Below are 25,961 nucleotides of genomic sequence, written 5' to 3'. Positions count from 1 at the left end.
GTCAGTAGAGAGACTTGGAGGGATCCTTTAGTTCAAGCCTCTCATTTTGTAGACATTATTAAGCTTCTACATTGTGCCAGGGATGTGGCCTTCATTATTTCATGACATCCTTAGACTGATTCTATCAGGTAGAGTTCCCACCTTGCAGAAGATGAAACTGAGGTCTAGAGGGTTCGAGTGACTCGGCTGTGATCTGTTCTAGGAGATGATAAGAGTAATCAACTCATATTGATTATATCATACGGCCTGGATCCGTCTATTATCTATCTATCATCTCCCTATCATCTATACATCCATTCTTATGTACCTATCGTCTATGTATGTATGTATGTATGTATGTATGTATGTATCTATGTATCTATGTATCTGTCTATCTATCTGTCATCTACCTACCTGTCCCCTCTACCTCTATCTGTCTCCTTCTATCCCATCATTACCATCTATCTAAAACAGTAGACGTCTGCATGCCTAGGAGTGTAGGGTGCCACTCACAGGTAATTCAAAAGTAACTATGCTGAACTCTGAGTGGACGTCTCACTTTCCTGGCCCTCAGTGTGTGACCTGGTGAGCTGTGACCTGCCCCCGGTGCCTCGCTGTGAAAACGGCCTGCAGCTGACCCTGACCAATCCCGGCGAGTGCAGACCCAACTTCACCTGTGGTAAGGCCTCTGTGGATGAGGAGGGAGTGGCACAGCCACTCCTTCTTGGCCCGGGAAGGCGTCCTGTATTCTGGTTAGCGGAATCTGGGGTTGGGGTATGCCTGGAACAGAGCAGTTAAGGTCATACCTGGATTCCATCCTCTAAGAATCCCACCAGCTGCATGCTGTTGAAGGTGCACCAGCTGTGGCACAGCTACAGGCGCTTCCCTCTTGGGCTACATTACGAGGCAGTTGGGTCTGAGATGAAGAAAGCTCCAGATGTAATCTTTCTGTGTTCCCATCCTCCCACACAACATTCAGGGGGAGGGAATGTTCCCTTGCTTTGTCCTCATCATTGGATCTTATTCCCAAACACATTTATAGGTTCCCCCCCCTTCTGTCTGTTTATATATTTAATTGCTAAATACTACGCACATAATTTAAACATAGGGTTGGACTAAAGTAAGACATGTCAAGAAACTGAATTCTGTGTTACCTACTGAGAGTACCCGTTTTAAGTCAGGTGGAATTCTTGTCCTGTTGATTTAGAATCTCACTTGAGTTCCTACATGTAAGACCTCGAGGGTCGGAGGAGAATACTGAGTGTTTGAAGGAGGTTGTGAGCCGGCAAAGGACGCAGGATGGGATTTGGCATTTATAAAATGAGGTTGTGGATTTGACTGATTGCTGTCATTCTTTCCTTCAAACTTGTTGGTGGACATAAAATTGAAGGGTATTGTTCTAGATACTGAGGTGGGGATAGGATCACATAAGTTACCAACATGTAGAAATGCTTACCAGCTCCTGGTGTGCCAAGCCTCTCTGTGTCTTAGAGATTCTACATCTGCTGTCTCTGAGAATCAATAGCTGGAAGGGCCATACGCCTTGCAAATGTGCATGGGAAGTGATAAAATGGGGACTGAGCAGCCTTTACTTCTTCCTTAAAATTACCAGCTTCACACTTCTCCTTTTGGTTAATGTTCTTATTTTTCTATAGACTAACTGCTGTTTGTTATAATAGAATATCCTGAAGTCCCTGAGCTGGACTCATGTGCAGTTCTGATTTAATATTCTGGGTCTAGAGTTCCCTGGGTCCTTATACAATAGCTGAATACTTAGAAACCCCGGCTGAGTGCAGTGCTCAGTGTGGCAGGACTAGGGGTTCACCTGGTGCTGCCTCTCAGCCTGCAGGGAGGAGGAATGCAAAAGAGAGTCGCCGCCCTCCTGCCCCCCACACCGGACGCCCACCCTTCGGAAGACCCAGTGCTGTGATGAGTATGAGTGTGCTTGCAACTGTGCCAATTCCACGGTGAGCTGCCCCCTGGGCTACCTGGCCTCGACCATCACCAACGACTGTGGCTGCACCACGACCACCTGCCTCCCTGACAAGGTAGGAGCTGCTCAGCTGTGGCTGGGATGTTGGCCAAACATCTGCTTCTCATGAAAGATTTGCCTTCATGCCCAGGCTTGGTGGGTGAACAGTCAGCGTTCCATCTCAACCTAAATGGAAATTTAGTTAGCTTAGGAGGTGTTTATAGAGAACCTACTATGTACTCAGCATGGCTAGGTGCTGAGGTGCAAACAAGGTATAAGTGTAAACAAGATATAAGGTTTGGTTCCTACCTTTAAAGAATTTATCTATAGATTAGCTAAGGAAATAATATGACTGCATGGATTCTTTAGAGACTAGTTAGCATTCATTTGTTAATTGCTATTCATCCATCCATCCATCCATCCATCCTCCATCCAATATTTACCAAGAAACTACCATGTTCTACCAGAACTGGTACTGTGTTACGTGCAATGGGAGAAATGTAAGATGCAGTCTACTTACGATCTTGCTAGTATATGTAAGACAATAGTCTATAAACTGAATACAATAAAGTGCCAATGGATAGTACAGATATTAAATGCAAATAGCAGTCATAGGGGAGCGATCCACCAAGATGAGCTATTTTGAGCCAGAATTGCAGCAGGAAGACCTGAGCATAGTTGTAGTTGCTGGATTATTGGGGTGAGTCCTGCCTGGAATGAATGCCAAAGAGAAGCCAGTTACCTTTCCTTGCGGCTTGTTAGAGCAGACACTCATTTGCCTGGAATGCTCTAGACCTCTGGTCCTCTTTGGATTCTCTTCCAGCTCAGTTTCTAAGTCCCCAGGTTCTGGAGAAGTGGGAGCAGGTCTAGGAGGCAGCGGTTGCTGCTTTTTATGTCTCTGTTCTTCCTCCTTTTCACCTCCCCCAAACTTGCCCTTTGTCTATTAATGTTTCTTATGACTTTGTAATCTATAGCAGCCCCACCCCTATTTTTTATGCCTTTGATTTGTTGGAGAAACTGGGTCATTTGTTCTTTGGAGTGCCATGTGTTCTGAATTTGGCTGATCATTTCCTTATGGTTTTGCTTAGTGTGCTCCTCTATCCCCTGTATTTCCAGTAAGGTAGAGGTTAGACCTGAAAGATTAATGATGTTCACGTTAAATTTGGGGGGGACAAGAAGACAGCTGCCTGTCGCCTTATTCCATGAGGCACATCCTGTTCAGTTGTCCCACTGTTAAAGGTAAGACTGATTACTGGGTTCAGGTGGTGTCAGCCTACTTCTCCGCCATGAAGTGCCCCCATCAACCGTTTAACTAACAGTTTTAATAATCATTGATGTTTGCTTGCCTAAGATTCATTATGTCGTTAGGAGTTGCAAAATGGTGGCGTCTCTCTACTTTTATCACGCTTGTGCATTTGCTAGCTGGGATTCTTTTATAAGAACTTTCCTCCAACTGCTTTTGCTTACCCTGAAATAGAATTACTTTAGGAATGGGAGGGTAAATGCTTGATTCTTTCCGTTTACCAATTTTCAAAGCAATGAGTTGATGGTGACCAGAGTTTTTTTTGTTTTTGTTTTAGTATCATTATGAACTCATGGATACTTATATATTTGATATGTTTTGGTTCCTCCTAAAATTAATTAATTAATTATTAATTACTCAAAATGTCTGATCGGGGGTAAATGAAAGCCCCTTCTGGTTCTGGAGCCTTTTGACATGGCCTCATTACCCTTTGATTGCTTTCTTGCTTTCTAAAACAAGCATTCCACGTTCCTCTTGGATATTTCCTGCCCCAGTCCTTGGATCAGCTATTTCAAGGATGTTTATTGCTGGTGGGTTGACATTGCCTCTTAACCTTTCTGGTGAACAGAGTTTGGAAACACATATTTTAAAAGAGGATGAAAACTTATAAGTTTATAGTGATATTTCTGATTCAAATTTGATTATAGGGTTTTACTTCACTTCTTTAATTTATACTTGTATCATTTCTAAATTGAAAATCTGGGTTTCCTAATATAATTAGCGTAATTACTTATTTGATTTACCTTACAATGTGCTTATAATGGTTTCAAGAATAGCAATACCAATAATAATAATAATGATAATAATAATAACAATTTAAGATTATGGAGAGAGGTTTAAGATTTCTTTGCAGTTCTCCTTTTCCTAAAAAAATAACCCATTGGGGATATATGGTCAAAATACTATAATGGGTTTTTAAAATGATTTGAAATACTTATTTTTCCTGTATGATTGTGCCACTGAAGTTAATCAGGTATTTCAATTTGTTTTCCATTTTTAGAGGTTGCTTTTTTATTTCCTTCTTGATTTAATATGTTTCTTATATAAAACATATAAGTGATTCTAAAACCCAAGATGCTTTTCCAGAAGTCTTACCTCTATCCCATTTCCTGTACCTTGTTCCTTCTCTCTCCCCTATAATTTATAATTTTTATTCGTTTTTGGTATATTCTTCCATTTTTTTCTTTTTGAAAATATAAGTACATATGTTTTTGTTGCTTCCCATTTCTCACAGAAAGTGCAGCATATTATAAATTCTGTTTTGAATTTTTCTTTTTTCATTTAACAATATATGATAGCATAATTCTTTGTCAATATATAGAGATCTGCCTTATCCCTTTTGACAACTGCATGGTACTCCTTTGCTTGGATGCACCTTAGTTTATTCAACAAGTCCTCTATTGATGACATCTGAGTTGCTTCAATCTTTCGCTATTACTAATAACGCTATAACAAATAGCCTAGTGCATCTGTCATTGTGAATTTTTGCCAGTGTGTTTTTGGGATAAATTTCTAGAAGTGAGATTCTGAGTCAAATGGTAAATACACACATACTTTTGCTAGCTATTACTAAATTCTCCATAGGAGTGGTACCATTTTCCAGCACCTTCTGAATAGAAGAATAAGTGTTCTCATTCAATGAGTTGTTATACAGATGCCAGAACACTGAGCAGGTACAGGATAATCATTTAAAAATATTTGTACTGCTATTATGTGAACGAGGGTGGAGAGCTGTTCATAGTTTTGGAGATTTGGGATTAATTTCAAAACTGTCATTATGTCTCCTGATCAAACAGATCTCTTAGCACTTCACTCCTGCAAAATATCACATGCATCCCAGACTTTATATATTCTGATCCAAACAAACCTTTTCACACATCCCTTCCATAGCCTATAATTCTTTCAAATAGGATCCCTTGTCTCTCAAAAATACCCCATATTCTGTGCCTCAGAGTCTTTGCTTGTTGTGTTCCTTGTCATTTGTGAGCCTCAAGGGACCACCTATTCCGGGACCACCTATTCCTGGTCCAATCCTCCCTCACCTTCACCCCACATCTAAGGGGACAGAGGCTACATGTGAGCTTTCTGTGTGACATAGCAAGGAGTTAAATACAGTCAAAGCAGCGATGAAACCAGATCAAGGCAGCCAGTGTGTTGTGTATCCAGCCCTGTGGGTCATGAAGGACTCAACAAAGGACCGCTCCCAGGGTAGATGGGGAATGGCTTTCCTAAGGCTGGTAGGCAGGGAAGAAAAGAGGGCAAAATCTTCCATGTGGGCAGAGACCACCGTGGTTTTATTTATGGCCATATTCTTAGCACCTAGAGAAGCTTCCACACTTAGTAGATACTTTCTTGCCTCTTGTTTAAATGAACTGAATGCATTCCCTCATGGAAACCTTGTGTCCACAGGTTTGTGTCCACCGAGGCACCGTCTACCCCATGGGCCAGTTCTGGGAGGAAGGCTGTGATGTGTGCACGTGCACCGACATGGAGGACGCTGTGATGGGCCTGCGTGTGGCCCAGTGTTCTCAGAAGCCTTGTGAAGAAAGCTGCCAGTTGGTAAGGGGCGCAGAGGGGCTGGGCACTGGGTGAGCAATCAGGCTAGGGAAGTAGGGGAGCGTATCCCAGGAAGGGGCAAGTGCAAGGCTGTGGTGCGGGGCAAGGAGAGACATGGTGCTGGGTAAAAGACAGAAGCATTAGGAAACAGTTGCAATGGCATCCTCCTGTGATTCAGTCCTTGGCTGACGTCATCCTGTTGTACAGGCTTGAGTCCAGAGGGCTGTGGAGTTGCTTTGAGCAGAGATGCGGATTAAACACCTAGAAAAGAGGACTTGGTTTTTCCCGATCTCTTCCTTCTTTAGACATCACCTTCTATCCCTGGAACAGACATATGTTCTGAATTTTCTCAGATTGTCTGTTTCAATGTCCTATAGTGTTTTTACATACATTGGTGATTTTCCAGACCATGTTTATAATTTGAGGTATAGAAAACATGATCACTGTTCCCACAATTCACTTTTTAATTCTTCTTATGGTGCCCTGCCTCTAAGGCTCCTATGTGTTCTGGGGACGCTAATTCTTGCACATGTAAGACTGATCAGACCCTAGAGAAAGGTAACAGTAATGTGCAGGGAAAATTGTGGGTCACATTCTGCTCGCTGGTTTGATGTTCTTCTTATTACTACTGCAGTATCATCAATAGTTAATGGTGATAAAAGAAGAGTAACCAGTACATACATCTCGTGGTTGCTTTTGTAAATTTAACAGCAGAGAGGAGAGTGTTCTGGATGCTGTTTTAGAAATGTGTGGTTTGGTGATGCAAGGGAAGACCTGTGAGTGAATCCAGAAATGGGGAGTCCATTCAGTTCATCTGTTCTCTACCTGCAATACTGGTACTGAGCAGGAGCGGAGTTGCTAGGCAACTTTGGGGGAGGATGATGCTGTGGTATCCAGGGGTGTCTTTTGGGAATGCTAGGTTTTGGAAACTTGTTTTGGTCTCCATCTCCTCCCGTAGGCCATGGGAGGCAATGGAAATAACTTGCTATCAAGTAAAGAGATTGCTGTTTAGAGGTCAATTTTATAAAATTGCCACCCAATACATTTTGTGTTTCAGTAGGGGGTTTCGATGGCAAAGAACAGAGTCTACTCAAGCTAGCTAAAATAAAACTCTCAGAAATGAAGTGCAGGATACATAAGTGGTCCTACAGCATTTCTCTCCACTTGTACCATGAGCTCCCTGTGTCTCTTTCTCCAGCTCCTCATTGCAGGTCAACTTCTTCTGGGAAGCAGTTTTGCTTACTCATAAATTTCATTTGCACATGGCTTTATTGAATCTGGCTTCAACTCAACGTGACTTTTCAGATCCAGGGCTAATCCCTGTCCTATGGGACTTATTCAATCTTTGTGTTCTGTAGATAAACTTCTCAAGAAGAAAATTGATGGGCTCAGCGCAGCCCATGGATTGGATCTTCTGTCCAGTCCCACTGTTGTGGAGCGTGCAGGTCATACGGTAGAAACTTGGCTTTCTAGAGACTGTTGGACCAGGAGAAGGGTCTGTGATATATATTTTGAACAGATATAAGCTAGAGGATTTGGAAGGGTGAGGGAAAAGAAAGAGAGATGAAAATACAGGATAAATCCTGGTTGTGCAGCAAGAAAATGGGCCTGCTGGAGGTGGAGGGGAATCTTAGAAAGACGGCAGCCAGGAAATTTGGAGGCTAGGAGGACCTGAGCATGAAAGGTCGGTGGGGTTTTGGGCACAAGGCATCTGTCCTGGGAATCATCCGTCATATTGACAGTATGTTTGCCCATGGAGGGAGGCAGCAGAAAATATGAAGAACACACAAATCCAGGTCACTCAGCACTCTTAGAGAGGTGCACAGGAGTGACGCTGGATTCCTAAAGGTATTGACGACTCTCTTCTGTGCTCCCTGAGTCTTTGTTTCTTTTATGGCACTTTGTATATTCTGCCTGATAGTGAAGGGATTGTGTCTTATATCTAGGATTGTATCATCCTAATTTGTTGGCTCCTCCGAAGTACTTAGTACAACACAGATGCAAATAAATGACTAGAATCTCAGCTGATAAGACTGGAGACAGCTCACTGGGCACCACTGTGACGTGGGTTGGGATGTAAGCAGGTCCCATGGAGTGGTGTGAAGTTGAGCCAAGTCTCTGGAGTGCCTGTGTTCCCCCAGAGAGAGGCACCAGCTAGAATGACGACGAGTGTTGTGTGTATCTTCTGACTTGGCCCTGTGTGTAAGTGTGCTTGGGGAGCAGAGCAGGCTTGGCATATTCTCACCCATCCTGAACAGCTTTGGGACAGAGATCCAAGATGACGCCCAGTTTTGGATTCTCTCGCAGTGGATCCTGGGGCAACCACACACATCACTGTTTTGCCTATTCGGTGTACATTGCTTCCGAATTTTGGGTGGAGGGTTTCAATCCAAATTCCTAAAGCTTTGGCCAGATTGGAGAACCTCCAAGAGGCAAGATGGACTCACAAACTTCCAGGATGCTGGTTTCCCTGTCGGGCTTTGTGGGGAAGGTTGTTCTCTATTGCTCTCTTATTTCACTGTGCCCCATAAACTGCTAGGTAAATGTCAAGTAACTACCGGGGGAATCCCAACTCTGCACATTAGTGAGAGGTCTTGGGATCAAGGTAGTCATCTCACATGGGTAGTCAGCCCTCGTAGAGCAGAGACTAGATCCCAGGCATCCTGAATGTTCTTCTCCAGTCAACGAGGTGCCCTAGATTTGGCCATGGTAAAGATTATTAGGTGAGCTAGCTGCTGCTGAGTGAACTCTGGGCTGTCTTTAATAGCCCCTGGGCTGGATTTTGGTCTAAAAATGGAGGCTTTCAGAGGGCAGGGTTATGTCTCTTCAGCTGGTGTAAGAACTAACTTAGTGACTCCATGGTTGATACTACTTAGCCTTTTCTTAGCATGATCCTGAGGTTGGTGGATGACAGAGATGCAAATGTTCAGTCCAACTGTCTCTGCCAAACCTCCGGGCTCAGTAAGCCTGTGGGACAGATGAGCATACCTGTGTCTCTACTGCTGGCCTGGCTCCACTCTGTTCTTTGTGTTTTTCCAGGGCTTCACTTACGTCCTCCCTGAAGGCGAGTGCTGCGGGAGGTGCCTGCCATCTGCCTGTGAGGTGCTGATCGGCTCACCACGAGGAGACTCTCAGTCTTACTGGAAGAATGTAGGTCTGGGCCCCAGGGTGGGTAGGAAGGAGGGCAGTGACCTTACCAGCCTGGTTTGCCATTCTGCGGTCCAGTTCTGGCCTTGGTTCCATCTGTAAAATCAGAGCTTACCCCCTGTCCTTTGCTTTCCCTGCAGGGGTTAATCCTGCTGTTGGTCTCATCCAGAGGTCAGCTGGGCTTACCTTGCCCTTTGGGAACCAGTTCAGATTGCCTCAGACTTCCCATTTTGTGGATTTTGGGAGATGCCCAGTTCCCTCCCTAAGAGTTCTGTGAACTCCTGAGGGATTTGCATTCTCCTGTTTACCTGCAAAGCTGCAGTCCTGCTTCCCCTGAGGGGTTGGAGTAGGGATGGCCTCAGCGCCTGCACGTGCCGTGGGTCCACCACCCCACCAAGCTCCACAGGCTGCACGTGCTCTTCTGTGCCACATCCACCCCGTCAGGGTCCTCCGACCTCCACTGATTTCCACTGGAGAAATTTATATCCCAGAGAAGCAAACAATATTTCTATTCCCCAAGTCCCAGAGCTACTTCTGCAACTCTGGCCGTAGTCTTGCCACATTAGCAGCCCCCACTTGTCTTCTCCTTCTGGGCCCCAACCCCAGCCAACTTCCTTCTCCTAAAGCAGAGCAGGTAGCCGTCTCCTGTGGCCCTCAGGCTCTCACTTTGGATGCTTCTCAAGCCATTTTCTGAAACACTGAGGGTTCCTCCTGGGGAATATTAGTCCAGAGACCCGGATGGTAACAATTCCTTCACTCCGATTCATGAGGATGAAGTGGGGAGCTCTAGCCTCCGGGAGCGTCAGGAGGCAGGTGCTGTAAGAGTGTGAGGTGCATCTCTGGGCCCTCCCCTTCTGCATTCTTCCAGTAAGATCCAAACGTACTTTGTTTAGAAAGGAAGACAAAGGGTTAACTGTAGTGCCCTGAACCTGCGCACTCCTACCCAGGCCCATCAGCCTGCGCCTCCCAGTGACAACAGAATGACTCATTGAGGTTTTCCTCCTGGGTTTCCACCGCCCCCTCCTTCTGATCCCTGTTACCTGTGGATTTCCCTGCCCCGTGTCCCTCCTCTCCACCCTTTTTTTGTTCTTCTCCCCATTCATCCTGGGCTTAGGCAGGTTTTAGCCCTCCTCTCCAGGGCCAGGTTCCAGCTCAGGTTACAGGTTGCTCCATCCTGGTGGGGGCTGATAGCTGGTCTCTTTGGGGCTCAGTATTCCTGCCTCCCTCACCCCAAGTCCCTTGTCTCCCTTCAGACCCACATCAGTGACTATAAAACTCAAGGGACTTGAGTTTCTCTCCCCCAACTCAAGTCTGCATCTTACCTATGAGAGTGGGTGTCAGCAATGGCTCTGCCTGCCGCCGCTGCTGCTGGGAACATGTCAGGGACAGGGGGGTGGGTGGGAATGAATCCTCTTGATGTGTCCAGTGGCCAGGGCTCAGCAGGGAAATAATCAGAGGGGAGAGGTCTGAGCTTGGGGCCAGGCCTGTAGCGGGAAGCTTAGTCACGGGGAGTCAGAAGTCCGGGTGAAGACAGTGGCTGTAAGGGTCTGGCATTTTCTGCTCCTCATCTGGGAAGAGGAGAAAGTGAGGGCCTGAGAGCAGCAGGTCAGGGCGTGGAGTGGGCAGGGGGAGTGCAAGGATTGATGCATCTGAAGCTGGCACACGTGGACGCACCTCCAGGCACAACCTCCACGGTGACTTCTCCGAGTCATGCTCTGGACATGCTCAGTGCTCTTTGCCCCTGGAACCAACCCTGGGGGTCACACCGGCCACGCGTAGCCCTAGAGGCTCAGGGACAGATTGCAAGGCTGCAGTGGTCAGACACCAGCACCCCAGTCTCTTGCTGTCTCCCTGTATGAATGGAAAGTATCTAGGCTCGCCATGGGTTGAGGTTCCTTCCTCATCTCCTCTATGCCAGCCCGTGCTCCTGCTTCCTGGTCCCAGTGCCCTGGAGTCTCTGAGCTCAGCTCACAGCCAATGCTGAGTGGAGAAGGGAGCATCCCAAGCTTCCCTAAGGTGCTTACCCAGGTGGTGAAAACCGCGTCTGTGGGAGAACACGTGGCTCTGATCTAGGATCTTGGTCAGGGCGACTTTGGTCCAGACTCACTGAAGGACCTGGAGTGAGCCCAAGTCATTTCCCCTGTGGGTCTCACCCTGTGGGTGGGACTTACATGTTAAGCTGGGGCTCACCTCCAGGGCCCAAACCAGCTCCCTGAGGGAGCAGCGCACCCCCATTGGGACTTTGGCCCCAGCCTTGCCCACCTCTTGTGTTCTAACTACAGGTTGGCTCTCACTGGGCCTCCCCAGGGAACCCCTGCCTCATCAATGAGTGCGTCCGAGTGAAGGATGAGGTCTTTGTGCAACAGAGGAACGTCTCCTGCCCCCAGCTGGATGTCCCCACCTGCCCCATGGGCTTCCAGCTGAGCTGTCAGACCTCAGAGTGTTGTCCCACCTGTCACTGCGGTAAGGCATGCCATCCAGGGGCCCACCTTTGAGCCCCTCTTTCTACTAAGGGCTCCTGAATTCTTTGCCTTTTTAGCAACTCAAAGAAATGGGCAGAATCAAAATCTTCCCATCCGTTCCTACTACTTTTGGGAAAGCAAATAAGATGAAAGAAATATAACTATTTCCTGAAGGTCCTCACTATCAATGATGGCTTTGTACCACTATCTCTTGTCACCCTCATGACAACCCTGTGAGATGGGTGCAGTTCTGACCTTCATTGGTTCATGGGAGTTCATGAGCTGTAGACCTGGGATTGGATCCAGGCTCCGCTGACTGTAGAGAGAGACTCCCTTCTCAATCCTTCTTGATCATTCGCTGTATTGCCTCTTCTGGGGAAAGTATTCCAACTTCCCACCACCTAACCCCGCCAACCAACCAACCAACCAACCAACAAACCAACAGCAAACAACAAACAACAACAAACTCCACACCTGCTTGAATTCTTTGTGTGATTTTATCTTGGGACTTCAAGTTCCTGGAGTAGAATTTCATTCTGTCATAAACCCAAACCTCCTCGCCTCTCCCTTACGTGTGAATCACTTAAACACGTGCCGGCCCCTAGAGGACACACACGGGCGTTCTCACTGAGGGCTGGGTGGAAACAGGCAGCCTGCCCTTCCTCCGCAGGCCTCGAGGAAGCGAGGCCACTGTGGGCTCTGGCAGTTGGACCCACAGTGTCCTGGGGTGGGGGTGGGACAGGGGCCAGGAGATGGAGGAGAGGCGCTCGGGCCAGAGGAGAAGGCCCTGAATGTATCCTCCGCGTGGAGGGTTTTGTCTGGACTCTCACACCCTGTATTTCTTTCTCCCCAGAACCTGTGGAGGCCTGCATGCTCAATGGCACCATCATTGGGGTGAGCTGCTGCCTTCTCCTCCAGGGCGAGTTGTGGGGGGCAGGGATGGGGTTGCTCTGGAAGGGTGGGCCACTCAGGATCATTCTAATGTGGAAAAGAAGGAAAACTGGGAGACCTACCCCCATGCACTTTCTGTTGCCTCCAGGGCTTCCCAGATGTCTTGGAGCCCAGGCTGGGACGTCTTCCTAACTCTCTAGGGCCTGGGCCTCCTGCCCACCACTGACCTCCTGGCCCAACCCCAGGCGCAGCATTTCTTCTGCGTACAGAAAAGGGCTCTGAAGTCATCGTGCACATTTCAATCGGTCCCCCTCTCCCACTGCCCCAGCTCCCTCTCTGGCATGAAAGCCCTCACTCTAACCATTGCCCTACTTGAGGTGGAAAGGCAGGGAAGGGAGCAGGGCCAGTGGAGACAGCAAGAGCATCAGGGTGATGGCTCAGGGCACCCGTGGGAGGCCAGGCCGTCGCTCACAGGGAGACAGCGTAGGGGGCTGAGGTGAGTGGGAAAGTCAGGGGTCAGCCTGCTGGGAAGCCTGACCATGGTGCTTCTGGTTCCAGCCTGGGAAGAGTCTGATGATTGATGTGTGCACGACTTGCAACTGTACTGCCCACGTCGGGTCCATCTCTGGATTCGAGCTGGAGTGCAGGAAGACCACCTGCGAGGCCTGCCCCCAGGTAAGCGAGGGTCACTGAAGACTGAGGGGATGGGCGATATTTGTGGGACACAAGCCATGGGACCTCACCAGAGCTTTTAAATAAAGCTTTCATTATTTTGTGATTATGGACAATATTTGAGAACTGTAACGAAGAGACTGAAAGTCACCCACCGAAATTGCATTTCTCAGAAATAATTATAATTTAGTTTTGTAAATTTTAAACATTTTCTTCCTACGTTTTGAAAATAAACACAGCATTTGCAAAGCTCATGGTACCGTATCTACGGTTTCGTATTCTTCTTTATACATTTTAAGAAACATCACTACATTCTTTGAAAACATTAAAAATTAATTAGTCAACAAATATTTATCAGACCCTTAATAGGTGCAGGGTTCTACACAATGTTCCTTGGGATGGATATGCTCTTATTACTGGACATTTAGGGGGTTTAAAATATTTCACTGTGTTTTTGCCAGGTCACGATGACTACGTTTGCTCTGATTTCCTCCCAGGGGTGGCTTTTGATGAGTAGTGGAGCCATCGTTTCTAGTTTGGTTAACGAAAACCGGCATTTTATTGTTTTATGACTCTTAGCCCCTTGCCCCGAACTGGGCCCTTCCACAAGCGGCCCTCTGTGCCTGGCACTCCCGCTGTTTTAGAAAATACAGTTGGTCAGATGAGTTTCCTGTGAGCTAGGTGCACAGAATTTAGTAATAGTTTTCAGATGGCTTCAAGGGAGGGCTTTTTCCCTCAACTTAGCCAGGCAGCAGGTGGAGTCTGGGGCGGAGTCTGGGGAGAAGACCTTTGTAGGAGGAGTAGCACAGAGCGCCGGGGGTGAGGGTGGGGGTTGGGGGGAGGGGACGTCAGGAGGGGGTGTGGACAAGGTCGAGTAACACTCACACAGGTGCCTCATAGGCCCTGTGTGCTTCATGGCACTTGGCAGAGTGTCATGCTCAAAATAGGGGCTTAATAAAATATATGTGAAGTAGACACAGCTATTTCTGATCGAATGGTTTCAAGAGAACATTCCTGCCTCCATTAGAATGAAGCCAACTAAGTATGTGGTTTTGCTTTTTTTTTTTTTTTTAATCCCAATTGATGTTTCAGGGTTTTGGGTACAGTGTGGGGTGTGTGTGTATGTGTGAAACAACCCCCTAGAATAGAACTGGGCTTAAATACGGAATGAAACAGTGCTGTCTGGAGTTTGTGGCTTCCCTCTCACCTTGGATGCCCACTGAACTACTGTCAGTGCAGGAGGGGTCCACGACAACACTATCTTGCAGAAGAGGGAGGCTGTAGCCAGCCGGCTTTCTAGAGGGCCCGCCTGCTAACTCTAACTGCGCCCTCTGGTGGTCAGAAGGTGGCAGTGCAACCTCTTCTGCGTTCTCAGAAATCCATCCAGCTTTAGAATCCAGTCTAGATACGTTTCTAAATATTTTTTTTAAATCCGTGGCCCCTTTTGATTTGTGTAATCTTTCTCTTTTCCTTCGAATTCTCATACCTCCCCAGGGCAGTGTACCCACCTCCTCCCTCTTGAAACAACTAGATTAGTCCTCCTCCTACAGATCTCTCAACCTTTGCTGAAACCTCCCTCACTTGCCCGCATTCTAGCTGGTAACTGGTCTTGTGAGACTCCTCTGACATGAAGGACCTCAGGGAGGCCTCCTGCAGGTGGAAGGAGCTGTGGTGAATTAAGTTTAGGTAGTTCTGCTTGAATTGCCTATATCAGACTGAAGTGTTAGTGTCACCCGAGATGTGAGTCCTTCATTTCCTCCCAGAGGAGACAATGCTTTACTTAAAAGAAGACCAGAAGAAGGTAGTTTGTGCTGATGAGTCTACGGTAGACATGAAGCTTGACAGATGAACCCTCTAGGAAAGCATGAGGAATGGAACACTGAGAAGGCATCCTGGAGGGGCGTGACCATGATCCGACCTTGAAAAATGGGTGAATGTAGAAGAGAGGACCTTCTAGGAAGAGGAATAGGGAACAGACGGGCAGATAGAAACAAGGGTTAGAAAAGGACGGCGGGGGGAGATCAGATTGGAGAGCCTTGAGCAGTGGATATAATTTATAAAAAGGGGCTGTGAGACATGTGCAAGGCAGAGTTGTAAGGGCATGACAGGACAGGGGCAGCAGGACTAATTGGGTACTCAGACCTAAACAAATGAACTCTGGCTGGCTGGGAACTTGGCTGGGCAAGCAGAGGACGCCGCTGCTCCTGAGAGGAGCAAGAACGACATTTGGAGCCACATGATTGAGTGCTCCCATTCTCTGTGTGTGTGTGTACCCTTCTCCATGTATATGTGGTGGCATGTGGAATACAGCTCACTGTCCTCAATGGCTGAGAAGCCCAGCAAGACTCAATCAAGCCCTGTCTCCCAGTGCAGCTGTATTCTTGGCTTCCAGGGCAGAGGACTTGTTGGAGGGTCTGTTTTCTTTATTTACCCCTGTAGTGGGTTCCGCTGTGCTCCCTCTCTTTCTCCTGTCCCTCTTTCCCAATTCCCCACCACAGCTCAAAAATCATTGCCCCTCTCTTAGTACCTTCCAACTGCTCTTCCTCTTCTTTTTGTTCTTTCTCCTTCCATAACGCCCTCCATCTTTCCTTATTCTTGGCTTAACTGTGCCTTCTGGTGTGTGGAAGGGCTTGCCCCGTCCCTTCACTTTGGAGCCTCCTCCTCCATTTATCCCTGCTCCCTCACTTCTCCTGTAAAGATTTTGTCCAGTTTCTTCTCCCTGGGCCTGCTGAGCAGAGGGTATTTCCTATCTTTACTCCTAACAGTCACTAAAACATGCCCAAATCCAAGCTCGCATGAAATCCTGCCTGGTTTAAGCCCTATTTTATTTCTTCCTTCTGACTGGAACCACTCCCATGCCCTCACAATGTTTATTCCATCTCTTTCTTCCTCTCCCATTTCCTGTGGTCCTACACCTTCCAGGAAATGTGCAGCTCTGAAAACAGTTTAAAGCTCACCAGTGAAAGACTACCCGACGGCCTCAACTCCAGCAGGGTCCTTCCCAGGGGCGTGTGTGTGCTGGGCCTGGCTGCCCTGTTGGTGCTGAGCTCAGTCCTCACCAGCTTTCTCTATGGCTTACTCCCTGAAGACACATGGAGTGCAGAAGCTTGACTTAGGAGTAGCAAGTTGTTTAACTTCATTTGTGAGCAAGCTTACCAACTCCTGACCTTGCTTGCTGCTTAGGAGCATTCAGCCCCTGTGTAATAAAAAGGACGTGATGGAGAGAGAGCCAGGTCTTCTGTCTGGGTGTTCCACATTGACCTGCTAGAGATTCATGTTAGAGAAACCCCAGGGCTCCAATGAAGGAATCTCGAAGTGGTCATTGCTAAATGTGGCCAAATGAGAAAAAGAATGACAATGCGGTTGGTTTCTCACATAACTAAATTTATTTTTTTTAAAAATGTGAGATTATGTTCTTTTTTTTTTCTTTTTTGGAGTGGTGGGGAGAATTGAAAGAGCTTCAATTTTAATGCAGTGACGAGACAGCTGATGGTAGCTTTTAGATTTTTATTTTATTAACATTGTTTAAAATACTTTGTAATGTAAAAAGCTGGTTATCCTTTGCTGTCTCCAAGAGATGGGGGCATTTTGTTTTTTGTTTTCTGGCTTAAACAACAGAAATCTATTTTTCTCACAGTTCTGGAGGCTAGAAGTCCAAGAGCAAGGTGTCCGCAGTATTGGTTTCTCCTGAGGCCTTCTTCCTTGGCTTGCAGGTGGCCGCCTTTTCTCTGTGTCCTCACACGGTCTTTCTTCTGTGTGCACAAATCCTTAGTCGGGGGCATTTTTGCAAGACAGTGCAATCTTGCTATCTAGAGGCTGCTGCTTTTTCCAACGTGGATATAAATGAAGGACACTCACTTGAAGCCTCTTTCAAGGACTTCCTAGCTGAACTCCTCTCCTCAGTAGCATTGCCCGCTAAGAGCCAGTTGCTGGGGAGACAATGACGAACAGCATAGAATAGTTTGGAAATTTCATGCCTCTCAGGGAGGATAAAAACATCTGCTAACAGGCAAGCAAAAATTTCAAATTGTGTTAAGTATTATAAAGAGAAAGAGAGAGAATGTGTGTGTGTGTGTGTGTGTGTGAGTGTGTGCCTATGTTGTATCTTGGAAGACCTCTCTGAGGCGTGATATTAAATTGACTACTAAAGAATAAGAAAGGGCTCTCTATACAAAAAGTGGGGAAGAGCATTCCAGGTAGAGGGGGAAGTATACACAAAGGCCCTCAGGTGAGAGGAAGCTGCCGTATTCATGATCCTAGATGATGCACAAGGGGGATTGTTGAGAGCAAGGGAGTGATGGGATAAGACAAGTTCAGAAAATTGGAAAGAGCCGTATCAGGCCTTGCAGGACATGCTAAGGAGATGGTATTTTATTCCAAATGCAATAGGAAGGCATTGAAAGTCTTATTTTTTTAGATTTCTGTAAATGTATTTTTTAAATGAGGTTTATAGTCTACCTACAATAAAATGCACCGATATTAAGTATATAGTTTGTTGAAGTTTGATAAATGTGTAAACCTGTGTAAACACTAAAATAGTAACTTGAAGAATACTGCTAAGAGGCCAGTAGAGGAGATAAAATAAAATACTAGAAAACCAAAAACTTCATTAAACCAAAAGAAGACAGAAAAGAATTAATAATAGAACAAGTAACAGAGACGACAACAGATGAATAGCAAAATGGTAGATTTAAACCCAACCATATGGATAATTACGTTAAATGTAAATGAGCAAAACAAAATCGCAATTAAAAATAGAGATTGTTAGACTTGGATATAAAAGCCAGACCCAACTAGTATTCTGTTTACAAGAGAAGCACTTTCAATTTAAAGAGACAGACAGATTGAAAATAAAGGATAGAAAAAGATATACCAGGCAAATACTAAGAATGAGAAAGCTAAGGTAGGTATATTAATACCAAACAAAACAGACTTTAAGATGAAGAATGTTACCAAAAATAAAGGAGGTTATTTCATAGTGGTAGAAGAGTAGATTCACTAAGAAGACACAAGTCCTAAATGTATCAAATAGCTATTTGTATGTATCAAATAGCACAACTGCTAATATATGAAGCAAAAATTGGCAGAACTAGAGGAAGAAATAGGCGTATCCATAATTTGTGTAGGTAATTTTAATGTTTTCTCTCAGTAACTGATAGAACAAGTAGGGAAAAAAAATCAGTAAGGATCCAGACTTGGAAAACTACATCAACCAACTTGATCTAATTGAAAATGATAGGCTACTACACTCTAAAACTACTGAGCACACATTCTTCTCAAATCCACAGGAAATTTTCACCTATCATGACCAAATTCTGGGCCATAAAAAAAGTCAATAAATGTCAAAATTTTGAAATCATGTAGAGTATATTCTGTGACCACAATTAAATTAAATTTAAATTAGTAACACTAGGTATTATAATTACCCCTTCCAAATATTTAGAAATTAATTAAAATACTTTTAAATAATTCATGAATCAAAGAAGAAATCACGAGTGAAAATAGAAAATATTTTGTTGTAGAGATAACTGTGGCCCCTCTAGAGATTACAATATGCATCCTTGATTTTTCACAGTCTACCTTGACTTAATAATCTACTATTTCATGTACAATGTGCTCTTTTTCCTATACTTTGTGCTGGTGTTGTCACATGGTTTACTTCTACATAAGAGATCACTTCACAAGACATTGTTATTATTTCGCTTTAAATAGTAAATTGTCTTTTATAGAATTTAAGACAATAACTAAAAGTGCTATTTTACATTTACCTACCTGTTTATGGTTTCTAATGCTCTTCCTTTCTGTATATCTGAAATTCCATGTTATATCATTTTCCTTTAGCTTGAAAAAACTTCTTTTAGCATTTCTTTTAGTGTGGGCCAAATGGAATTACATTTCTCAGATTTCATGTATCTGAAAACGTCTTTGTTGTGCCTTCTTCATTTGCTGAATATAGGTTTCTAGTTGGTTGCCATTTTTATTGTTATTCTGCATGCATCCTCTATCCCACCCCCATTGGCTGCTTTTAACAGTTTATGTCTGGGTTTCAGAAGTTTGAGTATATGATTCTGAGTAGTTTTCTTTAGACTTTTCCTACTTTGGATTCATGGAGCTTCGTGGAGCTGTCAGTTGATTTTTGATCAAGTTGGGGAAAAAAAAATTCAGCTATTATTTAATTGTTTTCTGTTCCATTTTTTTCTCTCCTGTCTTTCTGGAACTCTAATTACATGTATATTAGACCACTCAATACTGTTCTGGTTACTGGGGCTCTGTATATTTTTTCCAGTCTTTTTTTCTCCCCATGCTTCAGTATGGACAATTGCTATTGATCAGCCTTAAAATTCACTGATCCTTTCTTTTCTGCAGTTAATCCAATCCAGTGAGTTTTGATTTAGGGTACCATGTTTCTAGTCCTAGGATTTCCATTTGATTGTTTAAAAAGTTTCTAAGCTGCTCCTGAAACTCCTCATCTCTTTTCTTATTATGTCCATCTTTCTCTCTTGACACTTTAACATATTTATCATAGTTATTTTAAAGTTCCTGCCTGCTAATTGCAATACCAAAGTCATTTGTGTGTTTGTTCCTGTTGAGTAAGTTTTCCCTTGAGTGTGGATCAAATTTTTCCATTCCTTTGCATGAAATCTTTTACTGTGTATTAGACATTGGTGGGAGATGTGTTGAAGAGCCTCTCAATTCTGTTATTTCCTCTGATGAATGTTAAAGTTTCTTCTAACTTAGATTATTCGTGGTTCACTTTGAACTAAAGAAGGCTAGATTTTAAACTACATTAGGGAGGGTCTGTTTCAATATTTCTCTTAGTCCAAGGGTAAATATTTTAGTCCTGAGACATAGTTCTTACTCTTAAGGTTGGCTCTTTTGAAATTTCAACAAAAACCTAGTATTTCACTAGTCCCTTCAGCTTGGTGGGATTCAGACTGCAAACCTTGGCTCCCCTGTGGTGTGTGGGAGATGAAATTTCTGCTGTGCTCTTTAAGTTGTCCACCTATTGTTTTGCTCTGGGCTCCTCATAGACTCCTCTGTGCGTATATAATTCAGGGGTCAGCCAAAGATTTGAAAGGAATTTATATGCAGATTTGGGGGCTTCTCCTTTCTGACTTCCTCTTTTCTGAGGTTTTCCCTTTAGTTTTCAGCTATTCTAGGGGATTCAAACTCTGTCTTCTGACTCCTCAGGCAAATACAACTATAATGTTCTGCCGAAGTTTCAGGTGTCCAGTACCATGCAGATTGCCCTTATGGGAAAAGCTATTTAAACTTGATGCTTGTCCACTAGGGTTCCTTCTTTCTAGGATCAAATAACTTATGGTTTATTCCTGATTTTGCCCATCCAGTGACTTTAAATGATTATCTTAAATATTCTGTCAATAATTTAAGTTGTCTGAAGGAGAGTCAGTCCAATATAAGCTACTCTGGCATTACTAGAACTAGAACTCCACTGAGGGTTTTAAGCAGAGGAGTAACATGACTAGATCTATATCTTAAGAAAGTCATTCTAGCAAATGTATGGAGACCTATAGCAGGGCAGCAAGAATGAAGGTAGGAAGACAAATCAAGACTATCATCAGAGTCCATTGGTTGATGATGATTGCTTGGAGTAGGTGGTGACAGAGGACGCTCACTGGTCATGAAAAGCAGTGGATGAGTTTGAGATGCATTTTTTGTGATTTGGTGATGAGTAGAGGGATTAAAAAAGGGAGAAGTCAAAGGTGACTCGCAGGTTGCTACTTTGAGCAACTGGGTATTGATTTACTGGGAAATGATTTGCTGAGATAGGTAAGACTGAAGGAGGATAAGATTTGGGGCAAAAAATCAAGTTCCATTTTTGATATAAGTCTTAAGATGACAATAAGATAAATAACTGCCAAGTAAACAATTGAACTTATAAGTCTGGAGCTCAGGAGAGAGGTCTAAATTAACAGGTCTGGCTGCTAGACACTGAGCGAGGTATACATCTGTAGAAGGAAAGAATGCTATCCAGGGATGAGAGCTGACAAAAGTTAGTTAGAGCTAGATGTTGAGTTTCTGAACTCTAGGAGAGAAGAGCAGCTGGCAAAGTTAGCCTACTTATAACTGGGATGTTCTGGGGAGGTTAACTAAGGTTGTTTTTTCTTCTGGATACAGGGTTACAAGGAAGAGAAGATCCCAGGCGAATGCTGTGGGAAATGTCGGCTTATGGCTTGCACCATTCAGCTAAGGGGAGGACAGATCATGACCTTGAAGGTGGGAGCCAGTTGAACTCAGGAATCTCCCTTGTATCAACACCTGGTTTCCTATTTGGGGATCTCTTCTTCAAGAAAGAAAGACTAATATTGATTTCTTTCAGATTTTGTAAAGAAAAGATGGATAACTTTTAGAAGGCACAGAATTTTCTCTTTGATTTAGTTGTCACTCTTCTTGACAAGTTCGTGTATGGCCACATGATTTGAAGTTGGTTGATTTTAAGATTTTCTCCAGCCTTAATGTTTATGAGACTGAAACGGCAATCAGGGTGAAACAAACTGATCTAGAAGCCTGAATTAGCTGGTGGGGTTGGGAGGTGGTGCCTGGTTCATCTCTAGTTCAGCTATTGATTAGCCAGTTTACCCTCCTTATGTCTTAATTCTTTAAGCTTTTAAGTGGTCAGAAGAGTTTGGGGATTCTCAACATTTATGCAGCCTCAGTCATAGTAAGTAAGTTGTAAAAAAAACTCCACCTCTTTTCTGTGTTCTGGGTGTGGAGACTTTATAGACACTGTCTCATTCTTGTTCCATAGTCTTCCATATTGTTTCAACAACTCTAGGGAGTCCAGGTCATGGTTTGAAGTGGACTTGTCACCCAACACTGTCTTCACACTTGCCCTCTTTCCTTTCAGCCTGATGAGACGCTTCAGGATGGCTGTGACAGTCACTTCTGCAGGGTCAATAAGAAAGGAGAGTTCATCTGGGAGAAGAGGGTCACAGGCTGCCCGCCTTTTGATGAGCACAAATGTCTGGCTGATGGAGTGAGTAGTAAGAGCTCGGGTCCTGCTTTCCTCTTGACTGTCCCCATCTCCTCTAAGAACAGAGTTCCTTTGAACAGCCTGCAGTCCAGCTCTGATGTGATTTCCCATCGTCCAAAGCAGATCCCTGACCTAGATTATAAATCAACGAAATTACAAAACCGGGCCCAACGGAGAGACAAAACTCTCTGCACTCCATTATGCTTAAAAACAAGCCAACAAACAAAAACAAACAAACAAAAACCCTTCCCTTGGGAGAGACTGAATGTGTGATCCTTGAAGGGGAAGGTGAGAGGTCAAACTGGTTTCCAGTCTCCCCTGGGAGTATTGAACCTGATGACTCATTTGGGAGAGAATTCAGAATAATCAAAATTGTTTCGGCCTGGTCAGGTAGGGTGGTCGCTCTGCTCACGCTTGTCATGGGAAAGCACAGTTTACATCAGGGACTCACACTTGGGGCTGTGAGTCCAGAGCCAGGCATCAGCCGGGGGAGATGACCTGAAAACTGACCGCTATGTACTATTTGTGACTAATCGGGGAATTTGTTTTCTTAAGGGGAAAATCATGAAAATTCCAGGCACCTGCTGTGACACATGTAAGTATATTACCAATAGCTTGTCCCTTGAAACCCATCAGACCAAGTCCAGGGACTGTACTTTGGAGTAAGCTTTATTCCAAAACGATATTTTTTTTTTATCACTGGCCAGTCATTATGTTCAATCCTACAGGGAATTGCCACCCCTCCCTGAATGTTCTTAGACTGCCCCTGCTCAAATCCCCTGTCAAATGCCTGTGAAGCTGTCTGTTCCTCCTTTCCTCCAAACTCCTTACTGTCTCTAGCCTCTTATCTGCCTTTCCCCTCATAGAGTCTTGGGTTGCTCGTAGTCCTGTTGTGAGCGAATATCTTCTCTCTCTAACCAGAGCTCCTTTTGAAGACAGGCGCTCTTGATCCATGATCTTCACAAAGCAGACACTCAGCACACATCTATTCAATGAGTGTCATATAGCTATCTTAGAGAGAAAGGGAAGCCACCCACCAGCTGGCTAACATTAGCCCCACCACGTGCTGTGTGGGGCTGCAGAAGACGTGGAGTCCTCTCCAGGATTTATACAGCTGGTCTAAGTTTATTACCCTCTCCTTCTTTACTATCAGCCCCTCTTGACTTTGCACTTATGTTATATGGGTTGGTCTTAGTAGCTCACAGCAGCAGCTTTGGAGACAGGTTCAACAAGTCTGCATATCAGACAGTATTCCTACAACATATTCTCATGTTCATGAGCACAAGTAACTTTCAGAATCCCAATGTTAATGCTGCATTCTTCTGAAGATAGAATTGCCTAGACTGATATTTTTTGTTTTAAGTTTAGTTTGGATTTTGTTGTTGTTGTTGTTCTTGGCCTATGTTCATTTTGGGATAGAGAAAGGAAGAGTGAAAACATGAATACCTTCAGTGTTCAGTCATTCATGCTTTTCTTGATGGCTCACTCTGACAGTCCCTGCTATCTGCTATAACCAAGTTGCAGAGGAAACACACTCTGGAAGCATCTCTTTCTATCACACCTGTCTCAGTGGTTTAAGAATGTGAAGTCAGGCACCATCAGAAGACGAATTCTCGCTAGGCACACTGCACATGGAATTTGGTTGAGACTCTTATCTGTAAAATTAGCAACGAGGGGCGTTGGTGGTCAGTGCATTCAGGAGGCTGAGATCCTTCATAAGGAAAGTAAGCCAGGCTCAGGGATTTAAATCTGCAGACAGAATATAGGATATTGGCCTAAATTTGTTTTTCTGATTCATCCTCTTAATGTAGTTGGCAGGCTTTCACTTTAAAATGAAATTATTTGGAAGTTGGGAGGCAGGCTATGTAGTTAGGGTTGATGTAGATTAGGAGCCATCCAGGAATGGAAAACTCCCAGTGTTCAGATGGGGAATGTGAGCTGCCATTAAATCTTAGAATTCTCAGTAGGCAAGTAGCCTTCAGGTCTGAATGCCACTAACCTCTGGATATAGGGGAGCCCATGCCAGTGACCTGGAGGCAGCTATACCCAAAGAGAGGACTCTACAAGGGTTCCCAGGGTCTACTCAGCCCCCCACAAAGGCAGTGAGTGTCCTTATGTGGCCATGATATTGTCCTTTCCTCTTAACCCAAAGGCAGGGGTGGATAGATATTAATTGTATTTATTGGGTATTTCATCGGCCATTAGCTTCTGGATATTTTTATAAGCAGAAGAGGATTACTGCAATCATTAGGGCTTTTAGAGTCTACAATTATATAAAAGCAAGTCTCATCCATCGACATCACCAAAGCACAGTGAATCTAGCCTCCTCCTGCCATTAAAATTGTACTATTAAGTAAGTTAAATCCAGCGGTAACTGTATTACTGAATATGAAGGACAGAGTGAACCAGGATGATATAACTCCCCTCCCTGCCGCTGGCTTTGGTGATGTGGTTTCTGTTTTCCATCCCATGAGGGAACTGGGCTGGAGAGTGTTCTACAGCACCTCAGCCAGACCTGGGTCCCATCTCTCACCTGTCCTATAGGCGAGGAGCCCGAATGCAAGGATATCATTGCCAGGCTGCAGTATGTCAAAGTAGGAAGCTGTAAGTCCGAAGAGGAAGTGAACATTCATTTCTGCCAGGTAAGAGTTCCTGATTCAATGAGGCCTAGGTGGGGAGGGGCAGCTCCTTATTTGGAGGCATCTCCTTAGTACATTTTAGAAGGATCTGGAAAATTCACAGGGAGGGGAAGTGAAAGGAACTGGAAGTATTTTATTTTTTAAAGCAAATGTTTTATTAAAGTAATTGGGAACTTTTGACCCCAGAAGAAAAAAACTGAGGAAAGACTCAACAGTCCTTTAAAGAAAATGGAGAGTTGTTTATGGAAGCTGGGGGCGGTCTCCTGAAGATCAATCAAACATGCATAGAACTGCAGCTAGTGGGATCTGGGAGTGATGGTACCAGAAGGAAAGAGGATATTTCAGACTTCCCTGAGAGCTACCTTGACACATTGCCTAGCCGTGCTGGATTTCTCAGGGCGAGGCCAGGCCTGCCTTGCTTGGAGGAGGGCAGTGGGGGAAGCAGGCTGCCTCAGAGTGCTCCCCACCCCTGGAGTCTCCATCATCGTGATGCCCTGACCCTCTCTGCCCCGCTGCAGGGTAAATGTGCCAGCAAAGCCGTGTACAACATCGACATAGAAGACGTGCAGGACCAGTGCTCCTGCTGCTCGCCAATGCTGACGGAGCCCATGCAGGTGCCCTTGCGCTGCACCAACGGCTCTGTTGTCTACCATGAGGTCCTCAACGCCATACAGTGCAGATGCTCCCCCAGGAAGTGCAGCAAGTGAGGCCACTGCCGCCACTGCCATGGACGCCCACAGCCACCTGCCTCGGCCCCATAGGCCAGTGCTGCCTGTCCTCTTGTATGCTCTGCTCTCGTGCCCTCCTGGGCCCACAATAAAGGCCAATCTCTCATCTTGCAAAGGCTGACGGTTCACTTCTTCTTCCAGGCTGAGATGACAACTGTAGGCTGGGCCTGAGCTCTGAGACTGGTTCTGAGGGAGAAAGCACAGGCTCCATTGGAACATACTCCAGCCCCAGGGTCTGTGGGAGGCACTGCCAGCCTCCAGGAAAAAATGGTGTCTTACCTCCAAGTGGTGCAGAGGGGAGCAGAGAATATGGGGCAGGCCTCCTGAGAAACTGCCCAGTGGACTGAAGTAAAGGGGTTTCCTCAGTAACACTGTTCTCTAGTCTCTGAATCCAGGGGCTCTAGGCAGCACAGAGGGATGGGCTCTGGCGCCAGGCTCCTGCCAAGGTAGACATGGCTATTGCCAATATTACCCCAGGTTTTGTGACATTATGGAGAAGGAGTCTGACCAGATGTGCAAGGATTTCTCTGAGCCCTTGACTGACTAAGTTCCTGTATACCCTCCTGTGGGAGGGGACAGTGCTAAGGGCTGAGGGGACTGCAAATGGGGTGCTGGCA

General features: G+C 45.1%; 1 protein-coding gene across 1 annotated transcript in view; it reads left to right on the top strand.

Moving 5' to 3' along the window:
• Nucleotides 1–25,475, top strand: part of VWF (von Willebrand factor) — a 138,187-nt gene extending 112,712 nt beyond the window's left edge. Inside the window, exons 41-52 of the mRNA XM_033116665.1 lie at nucleotides 554–658; nucleotides 1,822–2,027; nucleotides 5,664–5,813; nucleotides 8,850–8,960; nucleotides 11,240–11,420; nucleotides 12,273–12,313; nucleotides 12,869–12,985; nucleotides 21,122–21,220; nucleotides 21,852–21,980; nucleotides 22,533–22,572; nucleotides 24,522–24,619; nucleotides 25,135–25,475. Of these exons, the coding sequence (XP_032972556.1) occupies nucleotides 554–658; nucleotides 1,822–2,027; nucleotides 5,664–5,813; nucleotides 8,850–8,960; nucleotides 11,240–11,420; nucleotides 12,273–12,313; nucleotides 12,869–12,985; nucleotides 21,122–21,220; nucleotides 21,852–21,980; nucleotides 22,533–22,572; nucleotides 24,522–24,619; nucleotides 25,135–25,323 (1,466 nt within the window). The 3' untranslated portion in view covers nucleotides 25,324–25,475. The remainder of the gene's footprint in view (nucleotides 1–553; nucleotides 659–1,821; nucleotides 2,028–5,663; nucleotides 5,814–8,849; nucleotides 8,961–11,239; nucleotides 11,421–12,272; nucleotides 12,314–12,868; nucleotides 12,986–21,121; nucleotides 21,221–21,851; nucleotides 21,981–22,532; nucleotides 22,573–24,521; nucleotides 24,620–25,134) is intronic.
• Nucleotides 25,476–25,961: the final 486 nt, after the last annotated feature.

Source organism: Rhinolophus ferrumequinum, chromosome 10 (assembly GCF_004115265.2).
Source record: "Rhinolophus ferrumequinum isolate MPI-CBG mRhiFer1 chromosome 10, mRhiFer1_v1.p, whole genome shotgun sequence".
Lineage (NCBI taxonomy): Eukaryota > Metazoa > Chordata > Mammalia > Chiroptera > Rhinolophidae > Rhinolophus > Rhinolophus ferrumequinum.
The sequence above is the reverse complement of the archived record's forward strand: the minus strand, read 5'-3'. Positions and strand labels throughout refer to the sequence as shown.